The sequence below is a fragment of the Dermochelys coriacea genome, chromosome 4 (genome assembly GCF_009764565.3).
Source record: "Dermochelys coriacea isolate rDerCor1 chromosome 4, rDerCor1.pri.v4, whole genome shotgun sequence".
Taxonomy (NCBI): Eukaryota; Metazoa; Chordata; order Testudines; family Dermochelyidae; genus Dermochelys; species Dermochelys coriacea.
This window is the reverse complement of record NC_050071.1, coordinates 72,040,650-72,060,238: the sequence shown is the minus strand read 5'-3', so window position 1 is coordinate 72,060,238 and position 19,589 is coordinate 72,040,650. Positions and strand designations below refer to the sequence as shown.

The 19,589-nt window shown below is 40.5% G+C and overlaps 1 protein-coding gene and 1 long non-coding RNA gene across 2 annotated transcripts in view; one reads left to right on the top strand and one right to left on the bottom strand.

Annotated features, from left to right (window-relative positions):
* Positions 1–19,589, top strand: part of MFAP3L (microfibril associated protein 3 like) — a 38,522-nt gene that overhangs the window by 4,582 nt on the left and 14,351 nt on the right. The window contains exon 2 of the mRNA XM_038400900.2: positions 14,546–14,967. Within this exon, the coding sequence (XP_038256828.1) occupies positions 14,676–14,967 (292 nt within the window). The 5' untranslated portion in view covers positions 14,546–14,675. The remainder of the gene's footprint in view (positions 1–14,545; positions 14,968–19,589) is intronic.
* Positions 8,037–19,589, bottom strand: part of LOC119855231 — a 41,411-nt gene continuing 29,858 nt past the window's right edge. Inside the window, exons 3-6 of the long non-coding RNA XR_005292794.2 lie at positions 15,118–15,186; positions 14,824–14,945; positions 9,182–9,222; positions 8,037–8,859 (exon numbers count right to left, since the gene is read on the bottom strand). This is a non-coding gene — a long non-coding RNA (uncharacterized LOC119855231). The remainder of the gene's footprint in view (positions 8,860–9,181; positions 9,223–14,823; positions 14,946–15,117; positions 15,187–19,589) is intronic.

The window sequence follows — 19,589 nt, the reverse complement described above, 5'->3', positions numbered from 1 at the left end:
CATGCAATTGGAGCCTTGTGCCCATACCACACCCCATTGACTTCAGTTTAGCTCCACACAAGCATTAATTCTGTCCTCATGGGTCCCACTCTGGGATCTGGGACTAAGATGCTGTTAATTAATCGGTAAAGAAATCCAATAATTTTTAACTTGACATTATCTTTTTAAATCAGAATCATTAACACACCTAAACTACAGTTAATTATTCCTTGCAAGCCAACCCTGACAGTTCTGAAGTGGTCATAATCATAATGTTAGTGCTAACCTCTTTGTACTTTATCCTGGAGGTCAGTAAGTAAAAAGCAAGTCATTAAAATGTGGTATTACATGCATGTCACAGATTACGTATTTTTATATAATCACTGTGGCCCTCTGAAGGCTGGTGGGAGTTGTTATATACAAATTCATTATTCTCCTGTTACTGAAAGAGGAGCCTTAAGTTAAAATACTGTTTCTTAATGAAAACTACATACACTGCACTGAAAATAGGAAAGACTGAAACTATTCAGTTGTTCAGAAGACGTAATAAAACTTTAAAGATGTTTATATGAAGTACCATTAGTCTTGAAAAGCCTTTACTATTTTATTTAAACAAAACCTATATTTTAATCTTGATCCCATTAAATATCTGTCTGAGCATTCTACATTTAATGTGAAATGCAGGCTTTGGGGTTTTTTAGAATGTGTATTTACTTAAATGAAGGAGTAATTTCCTTCCCATCAGGTAGGAAAACCAATTATATTTTAGCAAAGTGGACTTTTACAAATACAGTTTATGGAGTGAGGAAAGAGAAAGATAAATATATTGGGCCCAATTATCCATTGCCTTGTCCCTTGCATAGTTACTTACTCTTGTACCAAGTGGGTGTAAAACACTAACAAATCAGATTTCTCTAGCTGTTTACACCCATGGTAGGATTTTACACCACCTTGGTGTAAATAAGAGATGAAAGGTGTGTGAAGAATATGAGAACTACGCAGAAGCCAGTGGGATGAAGAAATGCCCAGAGAGGTGGTATTTGGAATCGTCGCGGGGAGATTCCACATCCCTCTCTTCTATTCCTACTCCTTTCAACCAAAGGGATTTAAGTCCCTGATCCATCTGCGTTTAGTTTGAATGATGAAGTAGCAGCAGTGCTAAAAGCCATAGCCTAGGGTATGCTTGCAAAGAGTTAAGCAAATATCTCAAAGTGACACAGCTGTTTCTGGAGTAATAGCTTTGTGTACCAAATGATGAAGCACAGACTGCCTGATCTCCTAAACAAATACAACTGCTAAATACATCCTGATGATTTATTCATCAGAGCTCTTTAGCAGAAACCTTGAAAAAGAGTATATATACCTAATCATCTAACAAATTGACTAGACATAAAATTCTGGGCTTAAGAGACCTCTTCACTACTGATTCTACAGCAGATCTTTCTGTGTCTGTATAACCCACAACTCACTAATGGAACATGTCCATCAAAATGCTGTCATTTTCCCTCAACAGAAGTAAGCTTCTCTACTGAAAAAAAAGAAGTTTGTTTTTATTGAGTCCTTAATTGGTAACCCAGGAATTTATTAAGCTGCTCTGTTCATGTGAAAAAAATATATTCTTACAAATTGCAGACAGGAAGCCTTCTAGTTAACTTGTTCTCTAAATGTTTCTGGCTAGGTGTCCATTATACATGGAATAGATGCTGGTGATACAATTTCACTTACACTAAAGTGTATCAAGGGTTTTGCTCAGATGTTTGGCAGAGGTCCTCTACACTGCCACACAAGAGATCCACACTCAATTCCGTAGGTCATCAAGGACTAGGGGAGACTCTTGAGGGACTTAATAATCCTTCCAGATAATTACAGAGTAGCAAGCTTCATCTAGTCATTTTAGGTTGAATGGATTATGGGCCTGGAGGATGGTTTGGAGTGGAGTGGAATTTAGGTCCCGATCCAGTAAAGCACTTAAACACCTGTGTTCCTTTAAGTACAAGAGGTCCCATTGGCTTGGGTCTTGAAGTCCATGGGACTATTCACATTCTTAATTGCTTTTCAGAATTAGGACCTCAAATAGGAAGAACAATTGTTGAGGGGGATTCTGCTGATCAGCTTTGCAACTGTGTAGGTATATAATAAGCTTAACTGTAAAGCAGAATTTTCTTTATTGGCTGTGAATTTCCTCCTAGTTGATTCAATATTAAAATATAATGTGCAGCTAGTGCTCCTTAAACCAAAGGACTTCATCATAAAGTATGTCACTCATTTTAGAATGACATTTATGTCCATCACATTGTATATCTTATTGCTTGACATTTTATAACTGTAATTTATTAGTGTGAATTTCAATTTTTAAATAAAGATTACAGAAAGCTTTACGAAGGGTAAAGAAAAGAAACTTGTCTCAAAACCTCCTGTAGTGTTAGTGCTCTCTGTAAGTAGTAGCTTGGAAGGTTTCTTTATTAATATGACTCTTCTCTGTAACATAGTTTTGTTATCTCCTCAGAGACAGTGTACGTCTCTGATTCTCCATTTTGCCTGCTTTCATTATTTATTGTTGTTTGTCACTTTACAAACAAAAGGACATGTTCCTGCATGAAGTAGCTTAGTAGTGTCTTTAAGCTATAGACTCTTTATACCTTTACTTGTAAACAGAATTCCTAGTTAACAAAAACAGATTAGTTTGCAAATACTGAAGGCCATCCCACCTAGTAATCCATCTCTGTCAGTGGTCAATACCACATGCTTCAGAGGAAGGGGCAAAAAATCACCATAGTAGAGAATTATGTACATTGAAGTATGAAGTTTTGTATCCCTTCCATACTTTTTTGACTAGCTTTCTTTTTTTAATCCTTATTACAACTAGCTTTAACTAGATACTGTCATTTTCTGTATAAATGCCCAGTCTGTTTTTTATTCTTGTTTCGCTCCTGGCTTTAATGTTATCTTGTGGCAATGAGTTTCACATGCTAATTGTGTGTTATGTAAAACATTATTTCCTTTTATCAGTTTTAAATTTGCTGCCTTCAATTTCATGAATGTACCCTTCCTTGTTCTGGCATTATGCAAAAAGGTAAATAGGAGTGCCTGATCTATTTTCTCTATACCGTTCAACATTTTTTATACTTTAATCACATCCCCTCTTACTCATCTCCTCTCTGCACTATATAGTCTTCTAATCTTGTTCTTAAACTAGTTCTGCTTTATCCTTTTTGAGATTAAATTGAATTGAAGAGTTTCTGAACATGAGAAACCAAAACAATACGAGATAAAAGCACAACTTTAGATTCCTACTAACCACACACAAAAGAGAAATTCTTTTTATTTTTCCAGCACTTACACATAGCTTCTTGGGCATGTCTACACTTGCCATTTAAAGCAGAAAGTCCCTTTTGTGTGCAAAAACCATGGAAGCATCTACATTGCTAACGTGAAACTCAGAAGTTTCACTGCAAAAAGAAAACCACCTCCACGAGAGGCATATAGCTCTTATCGGTGATGCTTTTGCAGTGATGTGCAAATGAAGACACATTCTTCCTGTTTACACAGCTTTTAGCCTCTGGAGGGTATCCCGCAATGCCTAGGTGACCACTCTGGCCAGCAGCTCTGCTGCCAGGTAAATAGACATCCACCCCTCCCCCTATAAAGCCCCGGGAACTTTGAAACTCCCCTTTGTGTTTTCTTGGCAAGTGCTCATTTATCTGGCCAGATGACAATGCCTGCTCCACAGAGCAAACGATCCCCTGCTTGGAGCAATGCTGAGCTACTGGAGCTGATCAGTGTTTGGGGAGAGGCGGCTGTGCAGGGACCCAGGATGCCCCACGATCACACACACACTCTCTCTCTCTCTCTCTCTCACACACACACACACACACACACACCCTTCCCACAAGGCCCATTGTCAAACTGGAGAGAGCTGCACTGTTGGATAGCTGTCCTAGAGCACTGCTTTCAACTGCAATGGAAGTGCTGCTAATGTAAACACTCTCTGACGCCTCAGGAATTAAGCGCTTTACTTTCACCAGTTCCCCAGTGATACTTACAGCGCAAAAACCTTACAAACCAGCACTTTACTCTCACCGGTTCTCTATCACTGGTGAAATGTACGTGCAAAAACTCTGCTAGTGTAGACATACTCCTTGTGTACTTAGAGATCTGGCCCTTCCCACAGTTACCCAGTTTTCAAACAGGTCTTCTCAACGGTGCTTTCACTCCTTTCTCCTTCTTTAGACTTACATGATGAGGCCATAGCCAATCTAACTAAACTCTTACAGTTTATCCTTCTCATTATTCGGTCTCCTCATTCTAGAATACCACTACCTAAAATTAAAAAAGGAATGCTAGGGAGGAGTTGCCATGCTGACTCCAAGTATCATTTCTAGAAGCTCTTAAGGCTTAGACACAAAACCCTCATTACTTCTGTCAAGGTTCCTTCCCCACTCTGAACTCTAGGGTACAGATGTGGGGACCTAGAATCATAGAATATCAGGGTTGGAAGGGACCCCAGAAGGTCATCTAGTCCAACCCCCTGCTCAAAGCAGGACCAAGTCCCAGTTAAATCATCCCAGCTAGGGCTTTGTCAAGCCTGACCTTAAAAACCTCTAAGGAAGGAGATTCTACCACCTCCCTAGGTAACGCATTCCAGTGTTTCACCACCCTCTTAGTGAAAAAGTTTTTCCTAATATCCAATCTAAACCTCCCCCATTGCAACTTGAGACCATTACTCCTCGTTCTGTCATCTGCTACCATTGAGAACAGTCTAGAGCCATCCTCTTTGAAACCCCCTTTCAGGTAGTTGAAAGCAGCTATCAAATCCCCCCTCATTCTTCTCTTCTGCAGACTAAACAATCCCAGCTCCCTCAGCCTCTCCTCATAAGTCATGTGCTCTAGACCCCTAATCATTTTCGTTGCCCTTCGTTGTACTCTTTCCAATTTATCCACATCCTTCCTGTAGTGTGGGGCCCAAAACTGGACACAGTACTCCAGATGAGGCCTCACCAGTGTCGAATAGAGGGGAACGATCACGTCCCTCGATCTGCTCGCTATGCCCCTACTTATACAACCCAAAATGCCATTGGCCTTCTTGGCAACAAGGGCACACTGCTGACTCATATCCAGCTTCTCGTCCACTGTCACCCCTAGGTCCTTTTCCGCAGAACTGCTGCCGAGCCATTCGGTCCCTAGTCTGTAGCGGTGCATTGGATTCTTCCATCCTAAGTGCAGGACCCTGCATTTATCCTTATTGAACCTCATTAGATTTCTTTTGGCCCAATCCTCCAATTTGTCTAGGTCCTTCTGTATCCTATCCCTCCCCTCCAGCGTATCTACCACTCCTCCCAGTTTAGTATCATCCGCAAATTTGCTGAGAGTGCAATCCACACCATCCTCCAGATCATTTATGAAGATATTGAACAAAACGGACCTGCATGAAAGAACCTCTAAGCTTATTCTTACCAGCTTATTCTTAAACGCTGCCACCACCAAAGTGTTACACAAAGAACAGAGGAAGTGCCCACTTGGAAACGTCTCCCCTCCCCCGCCAAATATCCCCCTTTCCTGGGGAAGGCTTGATAAAAATTCTCACCAATTTGCATAGGTGAACACAGACCCAAACCCTTGAATCTTAAGAACAATGAAAAGCAATCAGGTTCTTAAAAGAAGAATTTTAATAGAAGAAAAAGTAAAAGAATCGCCTCTGTAAAATCAGGATGGTAAATACCTTACAGGGTAATTAGATTCAAAACATAGAGAATCCCTCTAGGCAAAACCTTAAGTTACAAAATGATACAAAAACAGGAATATACATTCCATTCAGCACAACTTATTTTATCAGCCATTTAAACAAAACAGAATCTAACGCATATCTAACTAGATTGCTTACTGACTTTTTACAGGAGTTCTGACCTGCATTTCTGCTCTGGTCCCAGCAAAAGCATCACACAGACAGAGAGACCCCTTTGTCCCCCCCCCCCCTCCAGCTTTGAAAGTATCTTGTCTCCTCATTGGTAATTTTGGTCAAGTGCCAGCGAGGTTATCTTAGCTTCTTAACCCTTTACAGGTGCAAGGGTTTTTCCTCTGGCCAGGAGGGATTTAAAGGTGTTTACCCTTCCCTTTATATTTATGACAGCTTCACATGTCCCTTGCTACTCTGTTTTTGGTGTCCCTAAGGCAATTCTCATTATTTATGCCTCTCAGAGGTTGAGTATGACAAGGCTAAAGACACTTGGCTAGCCATGCAGCTCTGTCAGCGCACCTAAGGCCCTAAACTGCCTATGAACATCCCTAGTATTTACAACACTTCTGCTGAGACGATATAAGAGGCAGAATGGTAGGATGTGTGTTCTCACAGAGACCCGAGGAGAAGGTTCTGAAATATTCTAAAGGCAACTGAAATCAGCTCTAGAGACAGAGAAACATGCATCAAGCTGGAAGCCATTTAACCAGTCAAGAAATAAGGTGCCCAAAGCTCTAAGGAAACAGTTTAGTCATACAACAATTGCCATCCTGACACTTACTAGCTAGAGAGGTAAAGAAGGAAACAGGAGAAAAGTCATGAGGGTACAAGCAAAGAAATATCCCAGAGAGACTGAGAAGATTCTGTCATGTCTCTTTTAGGGCCACTGCTTTTAGGATTATAGCTTTATTAACAAGTGGGTGACAAAAGACAGACAACTTGCTACCAGTTGTGAATGAACTGTGTTACTATTCATCTTCCTGCCTAGGCCCTAACAGCTTAATCTTTTATTGGGTAGTTAGCAGTCATGAGCCTCTGAACTCCCTGTGATCTTTTGACCTTTCTGAACGATATAAATAAGTCCGAGTGTCTGCATTTCTGCTCCAGTAAAACCTAGTAGCTTTTGACAGTTGTCCACTGTATAAACATAAAAAGAAAAGGAGTACTTGTGGCACCTTAGAGACTAACAAATTTATTTGAGCATAAGCTTTCGTGAGCTACAGCTCACTTCATCGATGAAGTGAGCTGTAGCTCACGAAAGCTTATGCTCAAATAAATTTGTTAGTCTCTAAGGTGCCACAAGTCCTCCTTTTCTTTTTGCGAATACAGACTAACATGGCTGCTACTCTGAAACCTGTATAAACATATTGCCTCTAAGACCAGAAAAAGGGATAGGTGTGAAGAGAAAAACCAGTAAGTAGTATTTAAATATCAGGAGTTAACTTTAACCTTGAGTTTGTAATATTATTCTCATTACTGCCAGTCAGGTGGTGTTTTTTGTGCTGTGGACAAATGGAAACAAGGATGAAACCAAAGTTCTTTCCTTTTTCTTCATATTTACAGACCAAGCAAACTAACTCTGGACTGTTAGTGTTCCTTAAACTATAGAGACACCATTTACCCATTATACAATGAGTTGATTTCTTTTGGTTTGCTGTTGAATTGAATAATCTCATAGCACTAGATAATAGGGATACATATTATTAGAAGAAGAACAAATTAATATAGTCATAGTAAACCAGAACAAGGTATGCATCAATGTCCCTCTTTTATGTGCCTCTGTTCAGAATGACCAGTTGATGGAGCACAAATTCAGTACTTCTGAGTGCAGTCTATTCATCCCCTATCAGTTTATTTGTTTTTTCAGGGGTAAAATACTAGCTGTGCACGTTGGGTATGATGTCAGAACATAGCTGCATGCAATTGATATCCCCAGCGATCTCTGAAATAACAAGAGAGACTTCTCAGCTTGACCAATGTTTATTCCTGGGCAGGAAAATTTACAAGCCTTATAGTTCCTCTCTGCTGTATTGTGCAGATAAGAGGAAATGCATATAAATATTGGCCATATATGACTGGGGAACATTGGCAGTGCAGCATGCTCTGGGAAACTCCCCCACATAAACAGTATACAGTTCACAGTCAAACAGAGTTTGTGGTCATGTCACCTGGAAGAGGTGTATGCCATGCTCTTCTCAGATGACACAATTTCCAGTGGAATTTTCTAAGGAAGTTAATGCTGATTCTTGCAGTATTAATTTTAGCTGTTCAGTTTCTATCTGCTTTTGGGCGGGGGAATACAAGTTCAGGATGGAGACCAATGGCAGATGTGTTGCTGTGAGAAAGGTTGCCCAGAACAGCATGTGGAGGGGCAGATGCTGCACATGTGTGTGCCAAGAGCCCTGGAGTGAATGCTAAGATTCCTTATGGATCTTCAGATTTCATCCTAGTAAGTGATCATATCTTCTCTCTGTCCCGACTAATACTCCCCAGGAGTAACACAGCACAGCTAAAGAAGTTCTTTCCCCTTTCCACAGGAAGGAGATAATTTGGCCATACAAGTAGACTTTTTTAAAAACTTGTTTAGACTTGAAGTATGATTAATTTAATAATTGGCTTATACAAATGTGTCGGTTCATATGCCAAAGACAGAAATAAATACATTATTTACAGTGACAAAGATTAATCATTTGTAATTTTTCCCCATTCAGTGACAAAAATGCTCACATCACAGTTATTGGGTCTCATAAAAAGGATGGGATTAATTTGTGTACTTAAAGTGTACTGCTTCAGCTGTTGGGATTTGAGGAGAGGTCAGAAAACATTTCAGGATGCTGGGTTTGGGCCTAATGAACTCAATGGAAACTTGGAACTGAGTGAGGACTGGAGGATCAGATTCAATCTGCAGCTGTGGAGGTCTTAATCAGAACCTATTTTGCATTTCCATTCTTTGTTCCTCTCTAATAGCACTTTGGCGCAGACAGAAGAGGATTTCCTACAATGTTTAGTTACCTTGTTGTCTTTTGTGTGTCTGAAAACATTTGTTGCCAAGCCCCAAGTCCAAAACACTGTTTAGGATTTTTCAGAAATGCCTGACCCTTGCACGCTGGAAAGTATTTAGCACTCCTCAGGAAACCTTCCGCACTCTGCAGACAAAAGCAGACAGAGATTGCTGTTGTCTCCATCCAGTCTGGTTTGAGAATATCACCTGATAAGCTTTTGATAGATGGTTGGATTAATTCTATCTACTTCAAACTGAAATGCATCTATAAGGGTACTTTCAACTGTTTTAACATTGTACAATCCAGAAATTCCATGAGCGACCGAGGGTCTAAATGACTTATGCAAGGTCACACAGCAAGTCAGTTGCAAAATGAAAAATAAAATTCAGTTCTGCTGACGCCTAGACCTTGCTCTCACCACTAGAGGTAAAATTATATCATCATTTTAAGAAGTTATGCACCATACCTTGACGATGTATTTTCAAAGTAGATATTCTTCACATTTGACTATGGACAAAAACATGGAAAACGCTCATTGACTGAGTTTGAGTTCTGACAATGTATTTACACCGTACATGCAGCCTATCAGAAAAGTGTAGTTTGGAATCTTGTGTGATGATCCATCCTGGTAAATAGAGGGAAATGTTTCTCTACTCTAACAACAATAATGCCAATTTGTGTGTAACCAAGTTAATTGTTCTGTGTTGTAGAGACAGGAAAAAAGCTCAGATGAGTATTGCCAGGGAAGACAATAATATGTATTCATTCAGTTTAGAATAGAGAAAAAGAGGCCTTTTACTTTTATTGCTCCCTTAATATATGGAACTGACCTAGTGTTGCCAGCAGTCATCTTTTTCCTTGCTTAGTTGTCACAGTGATTTCCATTGTTAACCAAAATCCTTAAATAAAATCAAACTGCTTTGCAAGGGAAAATGGTGACTTAGAAATTAATTAGATGTTTGCCATGCTCTATATTTAGATCTCAGTTAGAATAGTTTATTTCTGCTAACAAACTTAAGTTTTTCTGAATTTGAATGGCTAATCTTTTGAAACCTATCAGTCCACGGTAAAACTCCCACTCACTTCACTGGGAGCATAGTTAGGCCAATACTGAGTCCTTTTGAAAACGCCACCGTATCTGCACAAACTGCAGGCACTTTATAGGACAGTACTTGAGGGCTGGTCAAGGGATGGTAGTGTAATGAGAATGTCAGCAAAAACTTTCTATTCCAAACACTTAATGGTACATGACCAAAACAAGTGCCCCAGGTCCATTTCTAGCCCAAAGAAGCCATAGCCAGAATTACATCTCCAGTGGATATTTTTCCTTTTTAAATTTAATTTAATAAAAACTAAGTTAAATATGTTTCTGAAATATTATATTTTAAGTATGTTCCTCCAGCTTGGATAAACTCCACCATTCATACAGAACTTAAGGTATGGCAGTAGCCTCAGCAAACTGAATAATCCAAGATGCTTTACCATGTGTGCTGTGGTATGTAGGCACAAGTGCATGTGTTAAAGAAATAAAAACCAGATCCTACAACCCTTATGTAAGTAGTCCTTACTTAAGCTGTTGACTTAAAAAAGACTGTTTATGCAAGTGCAGCTGAAGGTATCCTCTCTCACTGAAGATACCCCTCCTGGAGAGGGTACTAGGAAGAACCAGATGATAGTAGAGCAGGATTGGATAGTTAAGTTTGTGATGACTGGGCGAGCCACATGGTAAATTGCCTCACACATGCAATTTGTGCTGTGGATCTGCAAAGGCTGTGGATCTCAGGAGACATCTAGACAGACTTATCTATTTGCTGGAGAGGAGTCAGTGGTCCTGGTAAACGTAGGTACCAGTAACATAGGGAAAGGTTGGAGAGAGGCGCTGGAGGCCAAATTTAGCCTCCCAGGTAAGAGATTAAAGTCCAATACCTCAATGGTAGCATTCTCTGAAATGCTTCCAATTCCACAGACCAGAAAGACATGCAGAACTGCAAGATCTATATGTATGGATGAGACAATGGTGTAGGGAGGAGGGGTTTAGGTTTGTTAGGAACTGGGGAATCTTTTGGGAAAAGAGGTGCCAAAATAGGAAGGATGGTTCTACCAAAATGGAACCAGACTGCTGGCATGTAAAATTAAAAAGTTGTAGAGGATTTTTAAACTAAAAGCTGGGGAAAAACAGACAGGTACGGGGGAGCATACGGTTCAGACAGAAACATCCCTCAAGGATGCATTTATTAAAGAAGAAAGTTTATATCCTAGTAAAGAGGATAGGAAAGAAGTTGGTAAAGTACAGGTATGAGCTAGTGAGGAACAATCAAACTTGAAAGAGTCCCATTTAAATATAAACACAAAGGCAAGCAAGTGAATATTGATGAAATGTACAAGTGCTTGTATACAAATGCTAGAAGTCTAAATACTAAGATGGGTGAATTGGAGTGCCTGGACTTAAATGAGACCGTTGATATAATAGGTATGATGGAAATTTGGTGGAATGAGCATAATCAATGGGACATGGTAACTCGAGGGTACAAAATACGCAGGAATGACAGAGTAGGTTGCACTGGTGAGGGAGTGGCACTATATAGGAAGTGAAAGCACAGTGTCAAATAAAGTAAAAATCTTAACTGAATCAAACTGTACTATAGAATCTCTATGGATAGAAATTCCATGCTTGAACAATACGAGCATAGCAGTAGGAGTACACTACCAACCACCTGACCGTGATGGTGATTGTGAAATGCTCAGGGAGATTAGAAAGGCTGCAAAAGGCAGAAAACACAATCATAACAGGGGATTTCAGCTATGCTCATATTGACTTGGTATATCACCACCTCAGGAAGGGATGCAGAGAGAGAATATCTAGACACCATAAATGACTGCTTTTTGGAGCACAGCTTGTCCTGGAACCCACAAAGGGAAACACAATTTTGATTTAGTCCTAAGTGGAGCACAGAATCTGGTTCAAGAGGTGAATATAGCAAAACTGCTTGGTAATAGCAATCATAATGTAATTAAATTTAACATCCTTGTAGGGGGGAAAATGCCAAAGAAACCCACTACAGTAACACTTAACTACAAGGGGAACTACACAAAAATGAGGAAGATAATTAAACGGATATTAAATGGAACAGTCACAAGAGCAACATGCCTGCAAACTGCATGGAAACACCATAGTAAACATACAAACACCATAATAGAGGCTCAAACTGAATGTATACCCCAAATTAAAAAAATACAGGACCAAAAAAACGCCACCATGGCTAAACAGCAGAGTAAAACAGGCAGTTAGAGGCAAAAAGGCATCCTTTAAAAATTGAAAGTCAGATCCTAGTGAGCAAAATAGAAAGGAGCATAAACTCTGGGAAGCCAAAGTATATAATAAGGCAGGCCAAGAAAGAATTTGGAGAGCTAAGGACACAAACTAGCAGGAAAAATATTTTTAAGTATATCAGAAGCAGGAAATCTGCTAAACAATCAGGGAGGCTACTGGACAATTAAGGTACTAAACGAGCACTGAAGGAGAACAAGACAGGTGCAGAGAATCGAAATGAGTTCTTTACATTGGTTTTCACTGCAAAGGATAGGGGAAAGATCTCCATACCTGAACCATTTTTTTTAGGTGACATATGTGAGGAACTGTCCCAGATGGAGGTGCAATAGAGAGAATTTTGGAACAAGCTGATAAATTAAACAGTAATAAGTCACCAGGACCAGGTGGTATTCACCCAAGAGTTCTGAAGGAACTCTGATAAAAAATTGCAGAACTAGTAACTGTTGTATGTAACCTATTGGTTAAATCAGCCTCTGTACCAGGTGAATGGAGGATAGCTAATGTAACACCATGTTTTTTAAAAGGCTGCAGAGGCAATGCTGGCAATTACAGGCCAGTAAGGCTAACTTCAGTAACAAGCAAATTGATTGAAACTATAGTAAAGAACAAAATTATCACACACAGAGATAAATACAATATGTTGGGAAAGAGTGAACATGGCTTTTATAAATGGAAGTCATGCCTCCATCTATTAGAATTCTTTAAGGTTATCAACAAACATGATAACAAGGGTGATCCAGTTAATATAGGATACTTGGACTTTCAGAAAGGTTTTGACAAGATCCCTCACCAAAGGCTCTTAAGCAAACTAAGCAGTCGTGATATAAGGGAAGGTTCTCTCATGGATCAATAACTGGTTAGAAGATAGGAAACAAAGGGTAGGAATAAATGGTCAGTTTTCACAATGAAGAGAGAGAAACCGTGGGGTCTCCCAAGGATGTGGACTGGGACCACTGCTGTTCAGCATATTCATAAATGATCTGGAAAACTGGGTGAACAGTGAGGTGCCAACATTTGCAGATGATACAAAATTACTCCAGATAGTTTAGCCCAAAGCTAAACTGAGAAGCTGTCTGCAAAGAGTTACTACGGGATCTCACGAGACTGGGTAACTGGGCAACAAAATGGTAGATGAAATTCAGTGTTGATAAATGCAAAGTAATGCACATTGGAAAACATAATCCCTTACTATACATACAAAATGATGGGGCCACTTTCTTGGAGTCATCGTGGATAGTTCTCTGAAAACATCTGCTGATTGTGCAGTGACAGTCAAAAAAGCAAACATAATGTTAGGAGCCATTAGAAAAGGGATAGATAATAAGACAGAAAATATCTTCATGCCACTATATAAATCCGTGGTACACTCATGTCTTGAATACTGTATGCAGACCTGATCACTCCATCTCAAAAAAGATATATTAGAATTGGAAAAGATACAGAGAAGGACAACAAAAATGATGAGGGGTATGGAACAGCTTCCATGTGAGGAGAGATTAAGAAGACTAGGACTGTTCAGGTCAGAAAACAGACAACTAAGAAGAGTTATAATAGAGGTCTATAAAATCATGAACGTTGTGAATAAAGCAAATAAGAAAGTGTTATTTACCCCTTCAAACAACACAAGAACTTGGGGTCACCCAATGAAAATAAGCAGCAGATTTAAAACAAACATAAGGCAATGCTTTTTCACACAACACACAATCAGCTTGTGGAACTTGTTGCCAGGGTATGTTGTGGAGGCCAAAAGTATAACACGGTTCAAAAAAGAATTAGGTAAGGATACGGGGGGTGCTGGAACCATTTTTATACTGGGGATTCTGAGAGCCATTTAACCAACCTGTAAACCCTATGTAGAATGGAAACCACTTCAAGCCAGGGGGTGCAGCAGCACCCCCTGCACCCTTAGTTCCAGCACCTATGGAACTATTGGCTATTAGCCAAGATGGTCAGGGACACAACCCCATGCTCCAGGTGTCCCTAAACCTCTGACTTCCAGAAGCTGGGACTGGACAACGGGATGGATCACTTGATAATTGTCCTGTTGTGTTCATTTCCTCTGAAGCATCTGGCATTCGGTTGTGTCGGAAGATAGGATACTGGACTAGATAGATCATTGGTCTGACCCAGTATGGTTGTTCTTGTGTTTTTATGATAGAACCAATAATGGCAACATTAATGTGACATGCCTTTTGCTTTTCCGGTTTAGATGATTGCTTAGGATTAGTTTGTATGTAGAATCTTCAGACTAAAAGTGCAACTGCTGCTACAACTAAATTGCTGCTACATGTCCAGGTGATAAATCCTCCTCCTACACTTGCCATTTTTAACATGTATGCATATTTTTTTCAGTAAGAATGGGGATGGTGATAACATTAGCATTTAGGCAAGACACTAAAATGATGTGTGTCACATGCATTCCTGGGTATCTCATTATTTTAAAAAAACTTTTGTAATGGAATATTTATGTCTCATTTTTAAAAAATATTTATTTTATAGGATTTTTTTCTTAAATGTAAATCTTCATGGATCAAGGTAAAACTTTCCTGTGATTTGCTGAGCTTAGAAGGCTGCATTCAACAGACAATTCCCTATCCCAGCTATCTTCTGAGCAGCCTACTGAAGAAAGATGAACATGCTGAATAATCACTACTTTTTGAACTTCTTGCCTACCACACTTTTTGCCTACCTTTTCATCTTGTTAGCAGCTTTGACAGCTGCTGAGGATGTGACTAGTAGCATTTTAAATCACACTGACATGAACTTGGGATCTGTACCTGTGATTATCTCCATAATTGATCATATTACAGTCAAGGAAGGGAAGAGTGCCCTGATTGACTGCAATGTCCAAGGAAATCCTGCTCCACGTTACAAATGGTACAATTCCAATGGTTGTTTGCTGAAGGAAGAAGATAACAGTGGTAAGGTTTTTATGCTCTGATTAATTTCTTACCACCTAACAAGGATCTTGGCATCCACACTTGTTTATAATGGACTTTATTATTTTTGTGTGTGTGTGTGTGTGTGTGTGTGTGTGTGTAAACATAACAATCTTATTGTGTTATGCTTACCTGTGAGGAGGTATGGAAAAATGGCTGTCTCCTGGGGTCATGGCAGCTGTAAATTCATTTGTATACACTCTGTGAGAAAACAATTACATATTTTAATATTTTTTGTGGCCACACACAGCAGGACAGATCAAAAATGCTGAAGAGATAATATAGAAACAAAAAGGAAAGGCTTCTTTTCATCAGCAAATTTGGGTTTGGACCCCAGTCACCACCCTGTTCCCTTTGCTCTGCTCTGGTGGCAAAGAGAGGATACAAAATTGGCTTAAGAGCTACGTAGTAATTCCCTTTCCATATGGGAATCCCAGGGTGGCATGAAAGTACAGAAACATAGCCACCTCTCTGCCACCTTTGCCTGACCCCACTCCTGCCACAGTGGGAGTATCAGGGGACAGGAGAAGGTATGGCCAGAGCACACAGCATTCCAGTGATCCTGGGACAACAAAAAAGCCCTGGGGGACATAGGGAGGGGTGGGTCTTTCCAATCAGTGCAAGTTGCAATAGGACTTCTCATATGCTTAATGATAAGTAAGGCTCTGTGTTTGTCATGGAGGTCACGGATTCCATGATCTCCATGACTTCTGCAGCAGCCTGTGCAGATGGCCCAGGAGCCTCCTGAGCAGCTCGGGCAGCTCCTGGGCCAGTTACACAAGCCATGCTGGGGCAGTTTCGGGGCCTCCCCAGCAGCAGGGGAGTTTCGGTGTGGGGGGGGCCTCGGGCTGGGGTGTGGGATGATGCTTACTTGGGGGGGCTCCCCAGAAGGGCGACAGGAACTCCCCTCCCTCAGCTCCTATCTCCCATGTGCTGCCTCCGCCCGCAGGCACCACCCCGCAGCTCCCATTGGCTGTGGTTCCCAGCCAATGGGAGCGCAGAAATGGGGCTTAGGGTGGAGCGGAAGCAGCACATGGATCTAAGTGCCGGAGGACGCCACTTCCCAGGAGTCAGGTAGGGAGTCTGCCCCAGCCCTGCCAACACCCGTGGCGTCCCCTTGGGCTGCACCCCTCCCTCGCAAGCATGTCCCCCCTGGGCCACACACCCCACCCCAAGCATCCACAGCGCCCCCCCCCCAGGTTACCCCCCCGAGCCGCCTCCACCTCCCCTAAGTTTTAGTCAGGGATATATAGTAAAAGTCATGGACAGGTCATGGGCCATGAATTTTTGTTTACTACCCATTACCTGTCCATGACCTTTACTAAAATATCCATGACTAAAACATAACCTTAATGATCAGTACATGCTTAAGTCCTTTGCCAGCCTGGGACCTTAGTATTATATAAACTTATTTTTATAAAATTTAAATCTGGGGGAAAATGTACGTGTACATTATTCCTTTAAGCTACAAGTAAGGTTATTGTAGTTTTATGAAGCAGCCATATTGTCCATGTAATAGTTTCATGCTGACCACTTTAAACACAGCATAATGAAATTAGGCTTTGAGTTTTTCACATTAAATGCAGAATGTCTTGTCTTATTAATAGCTGACCTGAGAGAAAACCCTGATATGATGCAATGATTGACCCAGCTGTGTGCACCACAGCATAATGTTTCTGTAACAGCTTTCTGTACTGTGTCTTGTACTAACATATTTATCCATACAGGTACAGAAAGGAACTGACTGAGCTTCAAGCATAGCGTGTAGGAGATAAGGCAGCGTATTGTAATTAGTGCTTTGGAGAGCTTTTACTGGAGCTCTCTCAGCAATAGTATTGAACAAAACACTGTAAATTACAGGGGTAATATTAAGGCATTATCTCACTTCAGCTTAGATTTCCAGCATTACAAGTTGTTTGTCCAGGAGGAAACTTACCATCTCCTCCTATAGTGGATATTTCCTAGCACAAGCTTTTTCCCTAGTGTGTGTATTACTATATTTAAAATGTAGTGCTGAATTGTTCTCATGCAACAGGAAAAGATCTATACAACAGTGTGGGAATGAAAGGGGTGAAAATAATAAACAACTGAAAAATATTGTATTATGGACAATTTGTGCTTGGAATCCACATGATTTGGCTTAACTGCCATTAGTACTTCCCAAGGTTAAAACAAGTGGTTGCTGAAGGGAGCAAAATGAATGTTCACTGTGGGTATAACTCAGCCAATGCAGAGCATTCATGCAGGACCCTGTGAACCACTTAAGACCCATTTAAGCCTTTAAATATGAGACTTAAGTAGTACATAGGGCCAAGTGTAGGCTCTCTGCACTGTCAGTCTGTGTGCCCAACTGAAAACTTTGAAGATTGCGTAAATTTCCAGTTTGTCGATGGCAGCAAAAACCTGTGAGCCAACACTAGTACCATCTCTACACCCAGAATAGTCTTTGTTTCTCAGCAGGCTTGTGCTTTCTGCCAGAATCTTTTGGCACAAAACCATACATTGAGTCACAGTCTAAATGCCATTATGTCATTTGTAACAGCTGCAGCAGGAATACATCAGCAAGTCATTTTGTGATTTTACAATGAATAAAGATCCTACCGAATAAGAAGAGATTTAGCAATACAAATGTTTTATATATTACACTATATTATAAGTGGGGTTGGTCATGCCACCTATTATAAAGGTTGCCTGACATTTCCTTTTATAAGACCCTATTTTTAGTTGCTTATAACTTTGTCAAACTATTACCATTTGGGCTGAAATTTTCCAAGCTGGGTGTCTACCTCAGACTGAAATTTTCTTTAAAAAAAAAAAAAAAAAAAAAAATCAGCAAAACCAGTTTAGCTGTTTCCAAGGATGATGTTAAAGAAAGATGTGTTGTTTTGTCCATGTTAAATTTGGCCTCATTCTAAGCTATTGAAAAAAAATTGCAGTTCACATATGCTAGGTAGAGACTTGCTAGCTAAAATTCCCCCAAAGATTGTCTTCTCATTGGGCATGCTCTAGCTCACAGTTGAGCCAGACTTTCCCTACAATTGCAGCTCTGGGTTGCTATGGGTAGGACCAGGACCAGGCATCAGAACTGCAAGTGAGACTGTCTCTCCTAGGCTCTCAGTGATCCTCGTGATATCCAGGAAAAGGAAGTTGCCTGATTCAAATGTACAGGGGACAAGAGTTGGATAAGAGGATTGGAAGAGGAACAGGCTGTAATGCAGGGGTACATGTCACTGCTGTCTTATCATGCATTTGGCAAGTGACACAGGATTTTATGACAGGTGTCAGAATAGCAGCCATGTTAGTCTGTATCCGCAAAAAGAAAAAGGAGTACTTTTGGCACCTTAGAGACTAACCAATTTATTTGAGCATAAAGCTTTCATGAGCATCTGATTAAGTGAGCTGTAGCTCATGAAAGCTTATGCTCAAATAAATTGGTTAGTCTCTAAGGTGCCACAAGTACTCCTTAGGATTTTATGAGTGCTTCAGTTTGAGAGTCCATCCCTAGCCACCAATACAGATCCCATAGTCATTGTTTGGTTCGGACAATTCCTTGATGAGTATCATGTGCCAGGTGTTTGAGTTTTGACTGTAATTCTTCTGGCACAAAATAGCCGGTGTTTACCTCGTAGCACACAGCCATCAAGCAAAGAAAGTTCATCCCGAATGCTAAATTAAGGCAGCAAAACTGGGTCAAGGTTTTTAGGGTTACTGGGCCATCTCTTTGTCAGAAATTCCCATAGTTTTTGTTGAATTGGACATGCTGAACAAGCAGCTTGAAATTATTCTCTTGTAACTGCAGTAAGAGTGCTTGTAATAAGCGCAACTACTACATCCTCACTCTCTGGTGGACCATCTGGTGAAGGCAAAGGCGGCAAGAAAAGCAATCAGTTACCACATTTTGGTTTCTAGGTTTATATTCCAGTTAATAATTGAAAAAGTAGACTTGCGGACCATCTAGGAATATGATATCCTGCTCTTCCCAGTCCTTTCATGGTGAGCAATGTTATCAAAGGGCTGTAGTCTGTGTGCAACTTGAACATGCGGCCCCACAGGTACGTTCTCCATTTTTCAGTAGCCCAGACACAAGCAAGTGCTTCTTTTTCGACTATAGAATATTTCCTCTCAGCATTACTTAGTGTCCTTGAAGCAAATGCAACAGTCCTCTCTGTGTTGTCCTCATGAAGTTGTGTGAGAACAGCCCCAAGTCCATAATCAGAAGCATCAGTAGTTACAATTGTGGGCAATGCAGGACTGAACAGTGCAAGTACTGGGCTATGTACAGTCAAGTCTTTCACCGTTTTGAAAGTAGCTTGTGCATCCGTTGTCCACACTAAGGTTGAACTTCTCCATAGTAATTCTCATAACAGTTCAATGACATAAGAATAATTGGGAATGAGTTTTGCATATCAGGAGGCAAGACCCAAGAAGGAACATAAGGTTTGCAAATCTGTTGGAGGAAGAGCATTTGAAATTGCCAGGATATGATCTGGATCAGGTTTTAGTCCAGCCTGTGAAATTGTATGCCCCAGAAAGGAGAGTTCAGTTTGTCTAAGTTTGCATTTGGACCTATTGAGCTTGAGGCCTGCTGATGCAGTTTAGTACAG